Here is a 20,599-nt window from a genome sequence, read left to right as displayed (position 1 = left end):
AAAGGTGATATGCACAAGATCTTTGTATTGTACAATAAATCAAAGCAGAAGGCCATCTGCATCTGTGAGTGCACTTGAGTTTGTAAAATTATTTCTCAATCTGTTTGGTTGCTATTGTTATGAAACAGAAAGGAGATGTGAATGAGGTGGGTTCACAACTGAGAATGAGACTTCTCTGTCTGGGAAGAATGAGTAAGACAGAGGATTTTTTAAGGAAATCTAGTGCTTTAAGTTTGCCTGAAAGGATGGGGATGCAGTCTTTATGCAAAAGGGTGTTGCACAGAGTGCATCCTGTGAGGCCATTAACAAGTTTCCAATTTTTTTAGCTGTTTATCATTGAACTTTGAGTGGAGTGAAAGAAGATTCATGTCTATTGGTGGCACTTTTGATTTCTAAGGGATATAGGTTTCCTCTGGTTTCAGGAGAGTGACAGTTTTTCCATTTGATCTAAGCTTTTTAAGTCTTCTCAAAATGAAAAAGGCTTAAAAAGCAGTGGTGAACATTTTATTTTAAATTTAGCGATGCATCCATGGTACTGGGGAAATATTTGTCTTGAAGGTTGAGTAGTGTGGCTGTTAGAGAGGCTGCAGGGTTGATGGGGCCTGTATTTTGGAGGAAAGGTTGCAAGACAGTTTATGATAATTCCTGGTTTAGTTCTGTAATCTTGAAGGTCTTGGGACAGAAGGTGGTAACTTTTAAAGAAGGCTTGTTATAGGTGGCTATTACGTGAAATAAAAGGGAGGATTTTGGGCTAAAGGAAGGGGTAGTTTTTTCATAAGAAAATCCAAAAGGGAGCATCTTCTTGAACTAAAGTTGGGTCTGGTTGACTGTCTAATTAGTTGAGTAAGGCCAAGGTCAGTGATGTTATTTCCTTCAAAATAATCAGGCTCAAGAATGTTAATGTCTTCATGATTAATGATGTGTGGAAACATTTCATTATGTAGGAGGTTGAATTTTGTGACATTTGAAAGGGGGGGATTAAAAAAAAGTTAGTTGATATGTTGTTGATGTTCAGATGCATAATTTGCCAATTTGAGTGTGGTCACTGTTGGATATTTTCTAGCTTTGGACAATGGTTTTGATGTTTGTTTTATAAGTACCATGGATCATCTAAACACCCTACGTCCTGGTCTGCTGTTGAACATACAGTAGTAGTAGTTGAGAAAGCAGTAAAAAAAAAAATCCACAAACACTTGCTAAGAATATATTTTGAAGAACGAGTCCTTGCTGCTGTGTGGCTTTTTCTGTTATGCCTGAGAAAGCAGTAATGAAGACTGAGCCTTTAGTTTTTATTCAAGATTCAGTAGTTGTGGGTGTTAAGAAAGGAGATCAGCCATTCCAGTTTATTCTTAATATTATCTCCATTTAGACGGCTGCTGAGATATGCTAATTAAGTCTCTCACCACACAAACTAGTAACCAAGTGAAGAGCTGAAATCCAGTAAAACTGCTTTATTAAATCCACAAGAACAGCAACAATACTGTTGAAAAGTTTAGCACTTTCATCCGTCTGGACATCATCAGAACTAAAACCCAGCCCAATCAATTAACTTAACAATTGAAACAGTCAAATAAACAACTAATCTAATAAAAGTTCATTAAAAACTGTGTAAAATCAATTAAAATTTGATATACTTCAAAATACTGAATAAATACACACATTAGCATCTACATTATTTAAAAATAAAATAAATGAAATGTAACAAGTGTCATTTAGCCCAGGCTCAACTAAAGCATTGAGCCTGAGCTGCCATTTCAACAACCTAACTAGTAGATGTTCTTCCACAATTCTACCTGTCATCCTTCTTAAGTTGTTTTAAGACAAAATACCCAAATATGTGCCCAGGGTTTTTTTCAACATGTCTAATCAGTGCATCGGTGTCTTTTTTGTTTTTCATGTCACTCTCATGTTCATATATTCTTTCTCTCACCTGTCTGATAGTTTTACCTATATAATAGGCAGAACAATCCAAGCAGCTGGCAACATAAATAGTCCACCTAGTGTTGCAATTATATTTCTCCTTAATAAGGACCTTATGACCATTTAGAAAGAACTGTCACCCTACCAATATACAAGAACACATTCTACAACAGCCACACTTGGACATACCTTGTGTCCCAAACAAAATACCACTATTATCCTTATTTTGTTGTTTTCTCTCAAGTAACTGTTTAATACTAAGATCTTTTCTGTAGACCACTATTGGTTTGTCCCCCAATATACAACCCAATTGGGGGTTAGGAGATATCAATAACCAACTGTGTCTTAATGTACAAGCTATTTCCTGATTATCCAAGGAAAAGGTGCCAATAAAGGACCTGTTGTAGTTGTTGCCTTTGGAGAAATACAAGTGTCCAAAGGCAACAACTACAACATGTCCTTTATTGGCACCTTTTCCTTGGATAGTCACAAAATAGCTTGTACATTAAGACACAGCTGGTTACTGATATCTACAAACCCCCAATTGGGTAGGATATTGGGGGATAAACCAATAGTGGTCTACAGAAAAGATCTTAGTATTAAACAGTCACTTGAGAAAAAACAACAAAATAGGGATAGTAGTGGTATTTTGTTTGGAACACAAGGTATGTCCAAATGTGGCTGTTGTAGAATGTGTTCTTTTATATTGTTAGGGTGTCAGTTCTTTCTTAATGGTCATAAGGTCCTTATTAAGGAGAAATATAATTGCAACACTAATTGGGCTATTTATGTTGCCAGCTGCTTGGATTGTTTGGCCTATTATATAGGCAAAACTATCAGACGGGTGAGAGAAAGAATATATGAACATGACAGAGACATGAAAAACAAAAAAGACACAAATGCACTGTTTAGACATGCTGAAAAAAAAACATGGGACAGTATTGTTGCTGTTTTTTGTGAATTTAATAAAGCAGTTTTACTGGATTTCGGCTCTTCACTTGGTTACTAGTATATGCTAATTAAGTAACCGACAGAAGGATACACTTTGGGGAACTAGGGTTTGTTTGCATGTAACTACAAATTAGTTGGATATTTGTTAGTGTAGCTAGCTGAAATGTAAATTTTAGGAACTTGATGACAGGTGGAGAAGAAAATTTTTTTTCTGGGAGGGTGTCAAGTGAGAGAAAGGGGAGAGGAGAGGTATTTAAGTTATACTGAGATGGACTGAGTAGTAGGAGATAGGGGAGTGAGTGAGCACTAGGTCGATGTTGTCATTGAGGAATGTCAGATTTGTTGGAAAGAAAAATAGGTGATGGGTGAGGAGTGAAAGAATCTTTGGGAAGGTGAGCAAGAAACTGGACAAGTGGAGTTACACTGAGTAAGTTAAAGTATCTTCAAGATGGCCCCCCAACATTTCCTACATGTGTACAAGAAATATGCTCAGCAAACCATTTTCAATTATTGTAAGATTACTAGAAGGGTGACATGCAATAAAAAATATAAATATGCAGCCTGAAATATTAGCAGAATATTCCATTTTACAGTTTAACATTATCATTCAACATTAGTGATTAATCACAATGCTGCATTCACTAAGAGAAGCCATGTACCTATAAATCTAACATTTTCTCTAATGGAGTTTGCAACTGTTGCCTGTGTTGTAATGTGTGACTGAAGCTTATTCAAGCAATGTCTGCTAGACAAAAACTCTCAATATATACATACAGTACCTGTCTGGAATACCAATATCTCAATTATATACATTCATGCATTAACTGCAAGTGCACAAAGTAACAGCAGCAATGCAAAATTACCTCTTTCATCCAGATATGGGAGACAATCTCATCACGATAGCTGGACAAAAATGGTCCCATGTATGAAAGGAATGCAGCTGCCAGCAAACAGTCTCCTACTAGGTATTCCATATCTTCCTCCAAGCCCTGTGGAGGAAAATAATACATTAGCTAAACAGAAATGATAGATATGAGCAACATAACAATGACGATAATGAACAATCACATCAATGTGCCTGGATAAGTCATATACAGCTGTGACGACTGTGCCCTGACTCAGCAATCAAGGAGCCTCAATCCTCACCACTAACATCAGGGAGGTCATCTCCTAGAGGAGGAAAGGATAACTAATACTCAGCAATCAAGGAGCCTCAGTCCTCACCACTAACATCAGGGAGGTCATCTCCTAGAGGAGGAAAGGATAACTAATACACACAGTAAAGTACAATTTCCCTTAAGTGCACACAGAGATCACAGTCAGTCTGGAGCTGGCTGCTCCCTTGCTCACCAGGTCCCCAATAAGACTCCCCACTTGCACAGCTATAGGGTCCAGGTCTCAGCCTAACTGGGCAAGCTAGAACCTCCAGTACCCTCTCTGTCCAACCAGTGCTTCGTGTTCCTGCCCAAGTAGCTGACACAACACACACACACTTTGAGATAAGTATTTATACAGCTTCACAGACACTCCTGGGAAAGGCTGACACAGATTCTCCAGCTGTGCCCCTTTACCCAGACTATACGGTAGTAATTACTGCCACCACCCAGTTAATAATATCAGCTACTAAAAGGCCCTTAAAAGGGTGTGCAATTATTACTGTGCGATAGTAATATCCAATGGTAATGTGACTATACAGTCTAAGGCTTATTGGAAGGGCTTAGACAGTAAACTCTATAAATATATAATGTACTCTAAAGCATACTTCATCTGTACACAAAGCAGCCACAGGTAGAAGGTTTTAAAATATTTAATAATAAATAATTAAAATACAAGGCAAAACTACTACACCACAGAGATATCCAAGAGATCACAGATCACACAGAAACTTAAAATAATACAGTAGGACAGGTCTGGTTTCAAAGAAAAATACCTAATTAATCTTTACTAGCTTTAATTATTCCTACAAGATATCACAGTGCTAAAACTTACATGTGAGCATAAGCAGAGTGCTGATAAGTTAGATGTCCAAGATCAAAATGCTCCAGGTCTCTTGTGAGAAATAGTATTTAAACATTACTAACAAACATGTCTCTAAGGCCCTCCCAAAATTACATCATTTTTGACACTTATGTTTTCCCAGTATTCATATTGCATCATCTTAACACCTGGTCTGAGTTCTCAGGCCACAAACTGCATTATTTAGCAATCTAACCCCTCCTCAGAAACTTACAATGGTACAAGACATTTCACATGTATATGCTAACAGAAACTAAAGCAATAAAAGCACCTTCCACATCTAAATTCTGGTCATAAACTTTAGCCTTAAAACAATGGGCATGAAATCTTCATCCAACCGCCCTCGGGCCAAATTCTAACATGAAAGGATACAACATGCTTCACTGGGCCAGTAGAGTGCAATGTTGTCACATATTTTGCAGTTCCACATTTCACAGTGTTTTCCTACATTTAAAAACACAAGCCTGTATTTTACATTTATTTATACAGGTGATAGAATTATATATCAAATTCTATTTGACTAGGCAGGCAGCCTTTGCCCATCTCTCCCCAATCATCACATCTCTTTCCCCCCGGGGAACTCAAGCAAGTTTTTCAAGTGCCTCTTGAGAAATGTCTCTTGAGAGTGTCAGGTCTATTTGGGTGTACCTCACCCCATTCCCTGTCTTGAGAGCCCATCTGCATTGGCATTGCTAATCCCACTGCGGTGCTGCACTGACATATCATATACTTGCAAACCCAGACTCCATCTTAGCAACTTGGTATTTTGCTGACTGGCTCTGTTTAACCATGTCAGAGGGTTGTGATCTGTCATCACAGTCAATTTTCTTCCATACAGATAAGGCTGAAGTTTATGTAGAGCCCACACTCTGGCTAGACATTCCTTTTCTACCGCTGCATAACATTCCTCCCTGGGTTAGAGCCTACAGCTGAGATAAACCACTGGGTGCTCTTCTCCCTCTGAAGAAATCTGGCTAAGTACAGCCCCCACCCCACAGTTTGAAGCATCCATCTGCGCAACAAATTCTTTGCTATAGTCTGGACTGGCTAACACAAGGGATCCTCCCAAAGCTTCCTTAAGCTGCTAAAATGCCTGCTCACATGGTGGGGTCCACATTACCTTATCTGGCCTGTTCTTCCTTGTCAGGTCTGTGAGGGGAGCAGCTATGGTACTATAACTGGGAACAAACTTTCTGTAGTACCCTGCTGTCCTTAAAAATGCCCCCAGCTGCTTTTTGGTAACAGGTACAGGCCATGCCTGAATAGTTTCCACTTTAGCAGGTTCTGGCCTTATCTTACCACTCCCCACTCTATGTCCTAGGCAGGAAATCTCTGCCATACCCACCTGACATTTGCTCGGTTTAATGGTCAACCCTGCCCTCTGTAGTCTGCCCAGCACCTCCCTGACATGCTGAAGGTGCTCTTGCCAGGAATGGCTGTAGATGACAATATCATCCATGTAAGCAAGGGTAAACCCTCCTACTAAGATATGATCTACCAGCCTCTGGAAAGTCGCTGGGGCATTCTTCATCCCAAAGGGCATTTTTGTGAACTCATACAAGCCAAAAGGAGTCACAAAAGCTGACTTCTCTCTAGCACTGGGAGTGAAGGGCATCTGCCAGTAACCCTTGGTAAGATCAATGGCTGTAAGATACTTAGCCCCACCCAGCTGCTCTAGGGCCTCATCTGTCCAAGGCATGGGGTAAGCATCTGACTCTGTGTGACTATTTAATTTCCTGTAATCCACACAGAACATGTTTTTGCCATCCATCCTTGGCACCATCCAGCTTTGGCACCAACACCACTGGTGAGGCCCAGGGACTGTTGGACTCCTTAATCACCCCTAGTTCCAACATCTCCTGTACCTCTTCCCTTAGAGTCTGTTTGACTCTCTCAGGCACCCTATAAGGGGCCTGCCTGATAGGCCTTTGGGGTCCTGTATCCACCTGGTGCTGCACCAGGTGGGTGCTTCCTGGTTTCCCAGTGAAAATGCCCCCAAACTCCTGCAACCCTGCTCGGATTTCTCGAACCTGGGTAGGAGATAGTTGCTGGGACAGTGCTACCCCTTCCACCAAGGTGTCAGCCTGAGCCTCACTGAGGAGATCAGTCCCCAGATCTCCTTCAGACTCCTCCTGCAATTCACTGCAAATGCTCAGCACAAGGGCCTCCCTATCATGGTAAGGTTTCATCATGTTAACATGGTACAATTTGTGCCCTTGCATCTGCCTAGCACTTCCACCATATAGTTAACATCACATACCTTTCTTACCATCTTGTAGGGTCCCTCCCAAGCTGCTTGCAACTTGTTGTGTCTGACAAGAATGAGAACCATTACCTGTTGCCCTACAGCATACTCTCTAGCTCGAGCATTCCTGTCATGCCACACCTTTTTCTGTTGTTGGGCTTCTGCCAGGTTCTCCTGGGCCAGGCCTATGAGTTCCCTAAGCCTTGTCTTGAGGTTCAGGACAAATGCCAAAACAGACTCCTTGTGAGACTCACACTCAACTTCCCACTCATCTAGAATTAAATCTATGCCCATACAGCAACTCAAAGGGTGAAAAACCTGTGGATTCCTGGGGATCAAACAACAAATGGGGCAAATATTAGTCCCACTCCCTCTTAAACTGATCTGCAAATGCCCGTAGCATGGACTTGATTGTACAGTTTAACCTCTCAACAAGACCATCAGTCTGGGGACGGTAGGGGTTGGTCTTCATGTGCTTCACCCCACAGGACTTCCACAGACAAGCCAGCAGGTTTGACATAAAATTGGCACCTCTGTCGGACAGTATTTACTTTGAAAAACCTTCCCTGCTGAAAATCTCTAGCAAAGCATTTGCCACCTTCTCTGCCTCAATGGAGGACAAAGCCACTGCTTCAGGGTATCGTGTAGCATAATCTACTACCACTAGGATATACTTTTTCCCTGTGGAACTTGGGGTACTCAGAGGACCCATGATATCCACAGCTGCCCTCTGAAATGGCTCCTCAATCACAGGCAATGGCATCAAAGGGGCTCTTACCTTGTCTCCTGCCTTGCCTACCTTTTGGCACTGCTCACAGGACCTGCAGTACCCTGTTACATCTCTGGAAATTCCAGGCCAATAGAAATTTTACATAATACACCTCTTTGTACGTTTTATGCCCATATGACCTGCAAAGGGAATATCATGGGCTATGGCTAGAAGCGCCAGGTGTTAAGCTCTAGGCACTACCAACTGCTGTACTCTCTCACCTTCTAGCACTTCCTCAGGGGTCCACTCTCTGCACAGTAATCCTTTGTTCCAGTATACAGATTCCCCATTCCCTTGAGAATCAGGTGCCTCCCTAGCTATCTGCCTCAGGCTTGCAAAGTAGGGTCTGAGAACTGAGCCTTTCTCAAGTCTCTCCTTGTAACCCTTCCCAGCTCCCCTTCCACTGGAAGTCTGGCATCCTCTGACAGTGGTGCTTCACTGTCAGCTTGGATACTACTACTCACCTCTACCTTTACAGTTACCCTGTCCAAGGGAACATCAGTACCCACAAGCAGCTGTGGCTCACATTCAGTCTCACTACTACAGCGCAGCTCACCACCTGAAGTAACCACCTCAGCAGACCTGGCTGCAAGTATGCAGTCAGTCTGGGTGTCCCCCAGGCTACCAGAGTCACATGCTTGTCTCCTAGCCTCACTGCATGTAACTGCATAAGTACATACTACTGCCTCATCCAAATCCTTCCCTCTCAGGACATCTGCAGGATGGTAGTTCCAGACACCTGTTGTCTCAAGACAACCCACTATTGGCATTTTGTCTTTCCCACTTACTGGCTCCCTCACCTTTGGTTCCCCACTTTGCCTCCGTGGACACCTGTATGCCACATGGCCTCACTGGTTGCATTCAAAATATTTAACCCCAGCTCCTGGACATTTACCTGGACTAGTGGCTTCCACTGCTACTGACGGATTCTGTTGGGGCAGTCTGTGCTGCCCACCATGGGTTCCTTTAGTCCTAAGAGCAGTACTGGGGGTCCCTTTCCTGGGCAGGGCTGCCCTGCTTGCTAGGTATAGGTCTCCCTTCTTCCCCAACTCCTCTGAAGTAGCACACTGTTTATCAGCTAACCAGATCCTCATGTCCTCAGGCAAAGTGCTAAGGGCTTGTTCCCTTACCAAAAGGTCTGCCAGCCCTTCAAAGGTGGTGACCTGACATCCACTCACCTAGCTATGAAAATAAGTGCTCAAGTTCAACAACATATTCACATACATTTTCATCTACCTTGCATCTATGCTCACGAAGCTTTTTCCTATACATTTCAGGTGTTAGCTTAAAACATTCTAAAAAATGTATTTTTACAGCAGTATAATCAAAACAGTTAGTGTCATGCATTTTTGCTAAAAAAGTTACAGCTTTACCATGGAGTAAGGGGGGGGTCAGGAACCGTACTCAGAGCCTTTGGTCAACTTCATACTGTTTACATACCCGCTCAAACATATGAATGAAGCTATCAAAATTATCCCCCTCTTTAAACTGTGGAAGAAATTTACTGACTTTTGTGCTTTTGGGGTCCAGTTACTCCCTTCCCCATTACCTCCATGACTCTGGCGAAGAGTCAGCATTTCCCTCTCATGCTTTCTCTGTCTGTTCTTCAGCTACTAGTCTCCTCATTCTACAATCTACAATCCACTCTGCTACAGGCCCCATGAGGAGCTCAGTGTCTCTCCAACCTAACACCACTCTTAAGTATTCAACTGCGGTACCACCTTTATCATTCTTATAAGAAAAGCGCAGCCCAGGTCTGAACTGTCTGCAAACAGCTAAAGTTAACTTTGAACCTAACACCACTCAAGTATTCAACTGTGGTACCACCTTTATCATTCTTATAAGAAAAGCGCAGTCCGGGTCTGAACTGTCTGCAGACAGCTAAAGTTAACTTTGAGTATGTGTCTACCTGTTTGAGCCAATATTCATTTTCCCCTGAAGAGCACTCTGCTTTGGCTTGTAAGCAGCCCCCCACTCCCCCCCCCCCCGACAGAAACACACACACACACTATCTTTCACTTTCTCTCTTATTCCCTCCTGTTAGAAAATAGTATCCATAACTGATCAATACTGTGTGTTTGCTAATTTAAACTGAGACCACAGTAGCCTACTGATACAAGGTTATCCTGTTTTTCCACCTGAGAAATGGTTAAGAAATGACTTACAGTTTCAGAGCAGTCCTTGGTCAATTGTGATTGTTTCTTAAACACAAACTTGTCTTTGCTTTGGCTCATTAGCAGTAGTACAAAGAACTGCCTGCTCACACCCTTGTTCTCCCCTCCCCCTTCCCTGTTTATTACCTGAAGACAATTCCAAAGTTAATAAATATTACCTGTTGCAGGCACCATTTTTAAAACTACAATCCACTCTGCTACAGGCCCCATGAGGAGCTCAGTGTCTCTCCAGTAAGTGTTTTACAACTGTAAATGCCTATTTATGTTGAATTGTGTTAGACATTTTACAACTGTATATGTTTCTGTTGAATTGTGTTAGACATCTAATATGATTTATGCTTTATTATTGTAAGTTACAATGCCATGCTAGCATTTTGTCTGCACTAAGTTGTTTTTGGTATAACAGTATGGTCTATTTGCATAGCTGCACCTTGTTTACTAATGTTATTCATGTAATTGTGTTGTGTGAGACAGCTCATACTGGTGTCTAATTATTTCTATATAATTGTGCTGTTACTGGTGGATAGAACCACAGACAACTTCGACAGAGTGCTGCTCGCTATATTTTTATCTGTGATTGCATAACTGTCTTGAGGTTTCTTCTAACAGATGGTTTCCCATTTGGCTCAGTATCTGCATATACTAGTAGTTGGTTCAAGACATATTTTGCTGCATACAGTAGCTATTTGCACAGTTTGTTTTTTGTAATGTTTATAATATATCTTTACCATCTCAAAGTGCTTACTCCTCTCTGTACTCTTCTTTTCTAGACCTAACACCACTCTTAAATATTCAACTGCGGTACCACCTTTAACATTCTTATAAGAAAAGCGCAGTCCGGGTCTGAACTGTCTGCAAACAGCTAAAGTTAACTTTGAGTATGTGTCTACCTGTTTGAGCCAATATTCATTGTCCCCTAAAGAGCACTCTGCTTTGGAGTGTACACACACACACACACACACACACACACACACACACACACACACCTTCTACTTTCTCTCTTATTCTCTTCTGTTAGCAAACAGTATCCATAACTGATCAATACTGTGTGTTTGTTAATTTAAACCGAGACCACAGTAGCCTACTGATACAAGGTTATCCTGTTTTTCCACCTGAGAAATGGTTAAGAAATGACTTACAGTTTCACAGCAGTCCTTGGTCAATTGTGATTGTTTCTTAAACACAAACTTGTCTTTGCTTTGGCTCATTAGCAGCAGTACAAAGAACTACCTGCTCACACCATTGTTCTCCCCTCCTCTTCCATGTTTATTACCTTAAGACAATCTCAAAGTTAATAAATATTACCTGTGGCAGGCACCATTTTTAAAACTACCACCACCCTTGTCACTATCAAATATTCATTTATCAGTTAACTGTGTTACCTGATTGTTTCCAGCCCCCTCATAAGAGCAACTAACAGGGTCTCTACCCTCTTCGCTCCCAGTGGTCCCACCTTTATTACACTCACAAACCCCTCCCATCTTTCCAATAGCCAACCACTGTGCTAACCCAACACTACCTCCTCCATCTTCCCACTACTATCACACCTCCTCAACTAACATGTACAAGCATACCCTACCTATGCTCACTGCATGCACTCTCCTTGCATATCTTACATCCTACTAAAGCTCCATCATTCCCCCAATCAACCACTACCACTGTACTACTACTCACACCACCACTCATGTCTCACCCTTACTCAGCTCCCCTCCCACCAACTCAAGAACCATCCCTATGCACCCCCCACATATTCTACCAACTACATTACTCAAACATAAAACATCCCTACAACTTAACATAGCAACCCTCCCACCATACCTATGACCCACACAGCACAATCATAAAGTTTCCCTTATAAACAAACACATTCAAAAACTGAGAAAACTAATAACCTCATGCATATCAAAACTAGCCCTAAGTGGAGACATCCACCCCAACCCTGGCCCTACCATCTCCAACCCCAATCCTCATAATCAGACTAGAAACCACAACTTCTCCCATAGTACAACCAATAGAAAGCCAAGTGACTTCCTTCTACTAAGCCTAAATATTAGAAGTATATCCAATAAAGTCCATGAACTCCATGTCACCATAGACTTGTACTCCCCAGATATAGTCATCCTGACAGAAACCTGGCTAAAACCTCACATTACCAATGAGCAAATACTCCCTACACGTTATGGCATACTAAGAGTAGACCGGCTAAACATGAAAGGAGGCGGTGTAGCTATAATATTTAAACAGCATCTAAACTTCCAGATCTTAAAATCATCAGCTCCACAAATAGGCAATGAAGAAATAATATATACCAACCTCAAAATAAACCAAAACAAAACCATCAACATAACTGGATGCTACTTCCCACCTGGACAAAACATCCCTCCACTAACCTTCATGGCTTCACCCAACTAGTCCAGTCACCAACCAGGATAAATAAAAACTCCAGCAAGCACACTACCCTGGATTGGATACTAGTAAGTAAGAGCCCCAGTCATATATAACAGGTTGCTTATCAGATAGCCTCAGTGATCACTCCCCAACATTCCTACTAAAAAAATACCTATACCAAGCTAAACCTGTCATCTACTGTCAAATACGTAAAAAACTAAACTTTAACCCACTCACATTCATCTCATCCCTCAAAGAATGTAACTGGCAACCTCTAAAGTACCTCAGGCTTGATGACGTAGTTGAATTTTTTAATACTACCTTTCTGAGCATCCTTAATTACCATGCCCCCATAAGACTTTCCAGAATCAAAGCACAACCTTCCCCATGGCTACAGAAAACCAAGTCAGAAATGAAAAACAGGGCTAAAGCCTGGGAGCACTGGCGCAAAACCAAAACCCCCTCAACTAGACAGAAATTCCTAAAACTACGCAATACAGTCAAAAAGCTAATAAAACAGGACAAATTCCAATACTACCAGTCTGCCCTAGGCTCCTCCCAACACAGCCCCAAACAATTGTGGTCCTCCATAAACTCCATCCTCCACCCAGGTAAAGTTGGTACCCCTCCTTCTAACATCCCTCACTCCTCAGAAAATATTGCTACCTCATTCAACACACACTTCACAAAAACCATACTATCACTAGCTAAACAACACAACCCCCTCCCCTCCAACCCACACCTTCAAACAGTAATCTCCCCACTGCTTTCTCATTTTCTCCTGTACCTACCTCCAACATAAAAAAACTCTTAACTAAACTTAAGCCCACCAAATTAGTAGCAGACAATCTCCCAAGTGAATACCTACAAATTGCAGCTGATGCTCTAGCCTACCCAGTATCCACTTGATTAACCGATCTCTGTCAGAAAGTTACGTTCCCACACTGTGGAAAGTATCACACATAATTCCCCTCCAAAAAGTCGGACCCTCCAGAGAACTAACCAATTACCATCCCAAAGCTATTCTCTCTCCACTCTCCAGAATACTAGAGAGATGCATACACTCTCAGGTCTCAGACTACCTCCTTACTAACAACCTCCTTTCCACTACTCAGCAAGGTTTCCGACCAAACCATAGCACCACCACTGCCTTACTCTCCTTTACTAACACTATCCTTCAGCATAAAAACAATGGCTATCTCTCCTCTGCTACTTTCCTAGACCTATCTAAAGTATCTGACATGGTCACACACAAACAACTTATCTCTATCCTCAATAACCGATCCTTCTCACAATCAGTCACCAACTAGTTTCAGAGTTACCTGTCTGACTGCCAACAATGACATATCTCCCCAACTACCTGTCTTCATAGGGGTTCCCCAAGGATCCATCCTTGGACCCCTACTTTTCTCTGTTTTCACCAATAATCTAGCCTCTGCCACCAAACATGGCACACTCATACAATACGCAGATGACTCAACCATCACCTGTTCAGCCCAGTTCCTACCCAAACTGCAAAAAGTCACACAGGAAGCCTTTTCCTCTGTTGAAACTTGGTTAACCGATGCCCAATTAATACTCAACCCAAACAAGACTAAACTACTCATCTTCCAACCCACCAAACATACTCAAAACAATTCTCACTTTAACATCACAGCAAAAGACAACACCACTATATACCCAACTGAACACACCAAATTGCTAGGAGTGGAAATAGACAATAAACTAAAATTTGACATTCACATATCCATGACCATAAAAAAAAAGTCCACAAAATACTAGGAGCGTTATACAGAAATAAGCAACTTCTCACCAAAGCAGCAAAGATTTCAATAGCAAATTCCCGCCTTATCTCTACCCTATTTTATGCCTCTCCAATATATACCAACCTAAGGCAATGCGATCTAAACAAGCTAGAGACCTGCTACAACAAAATCGCCAAATTCGCCACAAGGGCATCCTACCGTAGTCACCACTGTCTCTCACTTGCTGAACTGGGCTGGCTTGAACTCCCTCACCTCCTTCAATGGTATCAACTCCCACTCGCCCACAAACTAGTAAACCATCCACTAAATGTCCCATCCCTCCAGAATCTACTCCAACCCTATCGCACCACCAGACCACTAAGATCCAGCAAAAAAATCACTTGCAGATCACTAAAGCCAATAACTCTGCTGGTGAAGCACTATTCTCTTGCGCCATAGTCAAATTATGGAACTCCCTCCCAACCACAGTTACCTCCATACCATCATGCACCCACTTCAAATCTTTACTAAAGGCGCACCTAAAACATGCTGGTTATGCACTTGCAACTCCCACTCTAATATCACCAACCCCATTCAACCACTACCTTTCTTTCCACTCCACTAGCTACCTTGATTATAGTAAGCTCAGATGCTCATAAACATAGCACTTATTATACAGTAGGAACTTCTTATTGTAACATTTGTTAATCTCTGTTATGTACTTCACAGGTAAAGATTCTAGTTGTCTACTGATGTACTATGTTCTTCATCTGTAAATATGTTATAAGTAATTGCTATGTAAATAGTTAATCGCTATGTAATCCAATGTAACTACTGTCTGTTTATTTTAACTGTGGAGCTTTTCTCCCTGGGCCTCTGCTGAAAATGGACCTATGTCCAATCGGACACTCCCGGTCAACAAATATATATAAATAAAAAAATAAATAAAATTCTCTCGGCTGCTTCTAGTTCCATACACCTGGTCTACAACTCAAGTCTCCTGAGCTCCAGCTGGATTTTTAAATCCACTGCAGAAAAGATGAGCTGTCCATTCTCCGAGGATATTGTATCTCAACTGTCAGTCTGATTATCCTCCAGGCTGCTGTTTTCTGATGCAGCTGTAACCAAGGTTGCAATCAGGTCTGCCTTAGTTAGGTTTCCATGCACCAACCCCCTAGCCTGGTACATCTCCGCCAGCTGGCTCCTTGTCAGCTTTCCATACTCTTCTGCTGACATGCTGCCTGCTCACCCTGACTAACACTAAGCTAACAAAAGAAAAACAATTGTGATCTGAAATCTTGGTATACACTGTGTGGCTGTTTTACAATACAAAACACGTTTAGAGATCACTGTACATAAGCTACAGGAATTCGCTCGACCCACACCACTACAAGCCAATTAGTATGTGAAGTAGATCCCACCACTGCCATACACTTGTGATGACTGTGCCCTGGCCCAGCAATCAAGGAGCCTGAATCCTCACCACTAACACCAGGGAGACTGTCTCCTAGAAGAGGAAAGGATAACTAATATACACAGTAAAGTACAACTTCCCTTAAGTGCACACAGAGATCACAGTCAGTCTGGGGCTGGCTGCTCTCTTGCTCACCAGGTCCCCAATAAGACTCCCCACTGGCACAGCTATAGGGTCCAGGTCTCAGCCTAACTGGGCAATCTAGCACCTCCAGTACCCTCTCTGTCCAACCAGCGCTTCGTGTCCCTGCCCAAGTAGCTGACACAACATACACAAACTTTGAGATAAGTATTTTTACAACTTCACAGACACTCCTGGGAAAGGCTGTCACAGATTCCTCAGCTGTGCCCCTTTACCCAGACTATATGGTAGTAATTACTGCCACCATCTAGTTAATAATATCAGCTACTAAAAGGTCCTTAAAAGGGTGTCCAATTATTACTGTGCAATATTAATATCCAATGGTAATGTGACTATATAGTTTAAGGCTTATTGGAAGGGCTTAGACAGTAAACTCTATAAATATATAATGTACTCTAAAGCATACTTCATCTCTACACAAAGCAGCCACAGGCAGAATGTTTTAAAAATATTTACTAATAAATAATTAACACACAAGACAAAACTTCTACAACACAGAGATATCTAAGAGTTCACAAATCACACAGAAACTTAAAATAATACAGTAGGACAGGTCTAGTTTCAAAGAAAAATACCTAATTAATCTTTACTAGCTTTAACTATTCCTCTAAGATATCACAGTGCTAAAACTTTCATGTGAGCATAAGCAGAGTGCTGATAAGATCAAAATGCTCCAGCTCTCTTGTGAGAAATGGTATTTAAACATTACTAACAAACATGTCTCTAAGGCCCTCCCAAAATTACATCATTTTTGACACTTAAGTTTTCTCAGTATTCATATCGCATCATCTTAACACCTGGTCTGAGTTCTCAGGTCACAAACTGCATTATTTAGCAATCTAACCCCTCCTCAGAAACTTACAATGGTACAAGACATTTCACATGTATATGCTAAGAGAAACAAAAGCAATAAAAGCACCTTCCACATCTAATTCTGGTTATAAACTTTAGCCTTAAAACAACTGGCATGAAATCTTCATCCAGCCGCCCTCGGGCCAAATTCTAACATGAAAGGATACAACATGTTTCACTGGGCCAGTACAGTGTAATGTTGTCGCCTATTTTGCAGTTCCACATTTCACAGTGTTTTCCTACATTTAAAAACGCAAGCCTGTATTTTACATTTATTTATACAGTTGATAGAATTATATATCAAATTCTATTTGACTAGGCTGGCAGCCTTTGCCCATCTCTCCCCAATCGTCACAACAGCAATTAGTTTGTTTGTCCTATTGACCTGGAATGTCCATCTGGGCAACAGCTTATTCACATTAGAGGTCTGGTGGAAAGCTCTGCATAACAGAAACATTTGCTCACATTTCACAGACATAAAACATATAAACTACTGTCAACATTTCATTATAGGGGGACTTCCAAAATGACTGCACACTGAGTAACAGTTTAATTCTAGCTATCCCAGTGTGAAAATAGAAACTCAGCAGAGAAGGCCAGTAGACTTTTGTGTGAATATTATAAGGCTTTTTATTCTAGCAAATAAATATATGTTTAATAACAATTCTGTATCCGGCCCTCATATCTCCATGGAGACAATCTGGTAAAGAGAAACTGGTTACAATCTAATAAACAGAAACGGACTATGAAAAAGGAGAAATTGGCTGTAAGATGATGTTCTCTAAAAGTACTGATGTGTTTTTCCAGTTAGGAGATCTATAAAGATAAGACAAAAACAGACAGCACTTACTAGAATCATAGGCTGCATCATGCATTTTAGCATGGATAACCTTTCTTTTAGGTTAACGCATGCCTATGAGTGTGGCTGTAAGTCTGAGACACTTGTTCCTATGTTTTATGAAGGTAAAACTTCAATATTTGAAGATGTACACAGTGTTCTCCTTTACTATTAAGTTAACACGTTTTGGGAGGTATTTGGTTGTGTTTTTTTTTGTTTGATGGGTTTCAATAAAACAAAACATTTTGCAAGACATGACATAGGCTCGAATGGATATGAAAAGAAACAACTGTATAAAAGTTCAATCTGCCTAACAGTGTATGCATGTAACACAAAAGTTGGAACTAGACACTTGATTTAAAAAAAAAAGATGTATACATTAAAGGTGGGAATAATAACTTTTCAATACAGTGATGCTTTCTGTAATGTCCTTAAATATCAATGGTCTCACAAATAAATACAAAATAGAAAGAGCAGTGAACTATATTAAAAAATATACAGTGCAAGTTGCTATGCTACAAAATACATACTTGGAAATAAATGAACACACAAATTTGATAAAGAAATGATTTCAGGATGGTTATTAAGAGGAATACCTGGGACAAAGGAAAACAGGAGTACTTAAATGAATTGCAAGAACAGCTCCGGTAGTGATAGAAGAGGATAAAAAAGATAATAATGGTAGATTTGAAGTACTAAAGGGCTACTGGCAAGGGAGTAGGATCACACTGGCTTCCTTTTTTATTCAACCTAAAGCTGCTATAATGGAGCTTAAGAAAGTTCTGAGAGAAATATTCAACTTTCGGCAAGGAATATTATTTATAGGTGGAGAGTGGAATTTGATTTGCAGCTGTGAAGATGTGTCCAGGCACCCCAGAAAGCATAACAAATGAGGGTAGCCTTGTGAAGAAATATTTGGTATGAAAGATGTGAATTCAGTAATATGAGTTTGGAGTAAATTTACATACGATTCCCCAAGATACAAAAACTGGGTTACACTAGACAGAATTTACATTTCACAGGAACGTGTGCATTTAACTGAAGGTCTTGATATGCACCCAATAACTATTTCAGATCATGTCCTAATAATAACTAAAATACAGTAAACTCTCAGTTAATCGGCACCCATGGGGATTGGTAGATGCCGTATAACTGTACTTTCTGGCTGCTTGAGCGTTACTATTAAAAATAGGCCTAACTAATACTGTACCCGATACTATTTGTTTGGTTTGACTTGTTCTTAGGTTGGAGATAGAGATAATTTATTCCTATCTTCCTTTTTAAAACTCTAAACCTCTAAAAACATAAGGTATGTTTCTGCGGGGGAAAACAGGAAGTGCAGCACATGAAAATTGTACTGTATTTCTTTGATTTTTTTTTTCTGGTTGCTTGAGTTCCAGTTAACACAGAGTTTACTGTAAAAACAAAGGGTAATGAACAATGCCGCCTTCCCATCTACCTGTTGAAAAGACAGGAATTTAAGGAATGGGTAGTGGAAATTATTCAGGAACTATTAGAGAAGGTATACATTTCTTCTGGACCTCCACTGAAAATGGACATGCATCCAGTCAGACTATCCCGGTCAACAAATGTAAAATAAAAATAAAATATAGCTAGGGAGTGGGATAAAAGAAAAGTGGAATTTTAAAATAAGGTGAAAATAAAAGAAAAGGAAATATGGTTAAGAAGTGATAAGAATTATTTAGGGGGACTGACAAATGTTTAAGTACTGCAGAATAGGAGGAATCTCACAAAACAATAAGAGAAGCAACTGCACAATGCTAAACAGAAAACAAGGGATTACCTCAATAATTTGCAAGAGTTTAGAAAGACTGCTGTTAAGCAACTGCTTTTTTAAATAACTCTAGAACACAACAAGTTTTAGCACAATGACTCAGGCAACAAAAAGTAGAAAGGGCTGTCATAAAGCTTAGGGAGCCCATAACACAGAGGGTATGAGATGCTGCAAAGGTATTAGAAATATTTTGGAAATGCTATGAAAGTCTGTATAAAGCAGAGAAATATGGAAATCAAGAAAAGGTTCAAATGGAAATGTTTGTGGAATAATTAAATATGCCCAAGGTTAGAGATAGATCAATTACTAACAGGATAGGAGGAGATGAGATAAACATGGTGATGTATAACCAAGCTAAAGGAAAGTCCCCAGAAGTAGATGGTATTCCTATGGAAGTTTGGAAGCTAGGGGGAAAAAAGCTAATAAAAATCTGAAGGGTTTTGTTTAACAGTATTTTAAGAAAAGGAGAAGTACCAACATCCTGGAAGAAAGATGTGGTAGCTGTAATACCTAAAGAGGCTAAAGATTCATCAGATCCATAGGTTCATAGGTTGGTACTAGGCTATCAGCCCTAGGGCCTATACAAGTCTAGCCATAACAATTCCCTGGCTATTTCTTCCCACACTATTTACTTCCCTGGACCCCTGTCTAGCAGGGCGACTGACGTGATCCCCGTGGTGAATTTCCTTTCTCCCATCCAATCGTTAAGGTTCCTTTTGAAAAGGGCCAAAGAGGCACTCTGCTTGACATGTATGGGTAGTCTATTCCAGAATCTGGGGAGTCTCTGGGTCAGGAACCTGTCCCTCCAGCATGTTTTGTTTATTGTGATGACAAGGTTTAGATCCCTGGAGCGTGTGGCTCTGAGGGATTGGGATTTCTTTAAGTGTAGCATGTCCAACAGCTCTGGGTTTGACATAGCTTTGTATGTTAAGCAGAGATCGCCTCCGAGTAGACGATATGCGACAGAGTATAGCTGGAGTTTTTTAAGCCGGTCAGCATAGGACATCTGCTTTAGGCCTGTGATTCTTTTAGTGAGGTATTTCTGCGGCCTTTCCAGTTGTTGCAGATGTCTTGAGAGGTACATACCAAACGGGGCATTGTATTCTATAATGGGTCTAATGAGGGATGAGTACAGTGGGACAATGACCTCCTTTTTTCTGGAAGAAAAGCCCTTAGTGATGAGGTGTGCCACATAGAAGGATTTCCTGACTGTTGTGGCAATGTGGTTATCGAAGGTGAGACCACTGTCCATCTGTGTCCCTAAGTCTCTTATCACACTTTCGGTGTTTAG

At 40.8% G+C, this 20,599-nt stretch overlaps 1 protein-coding gene across 1 annotated transcript in view; it reads right to left on the bottom strand.

The window, feature by feature from the left end:
• The window catches only part of DNAH2 (dynein axonemal heavy chain 2), a 6,636,854-nt gene that overhangs the window by 1,314,734 nt on the left and 5,301,521 nt on the right, over positions 1-20,599 (bottom strand). Inside the window, exon 67 of the mRNA XM_044077324.1 lies at positions 3,735-3,860. Coding sequence (XP_043933259.1) covers positions 3,735-3,860 — 126 coding nt within the window. The remainder of the gene's footprint in view (positions 1-3,734; positions 3,861-20,599) is intronic.

Source organism: Protopterus annectens, chromosome 7.part0, assembly GCF_019279795.1.
Source record: "Protopterus annectens isolate FY-2018-M chromosome 7.part0, PAN1.0, whole genome shotgun sequence".
Classification (NCBI taxonomy): Eukaryota; Metazoa; Chordata; order Ceratodontiformes; family Protopteridae; genus Protopterus; species Protopterus annectens.
This window is presented reverse-complemented; position numbering and strand designations above follow the sequence as displayed.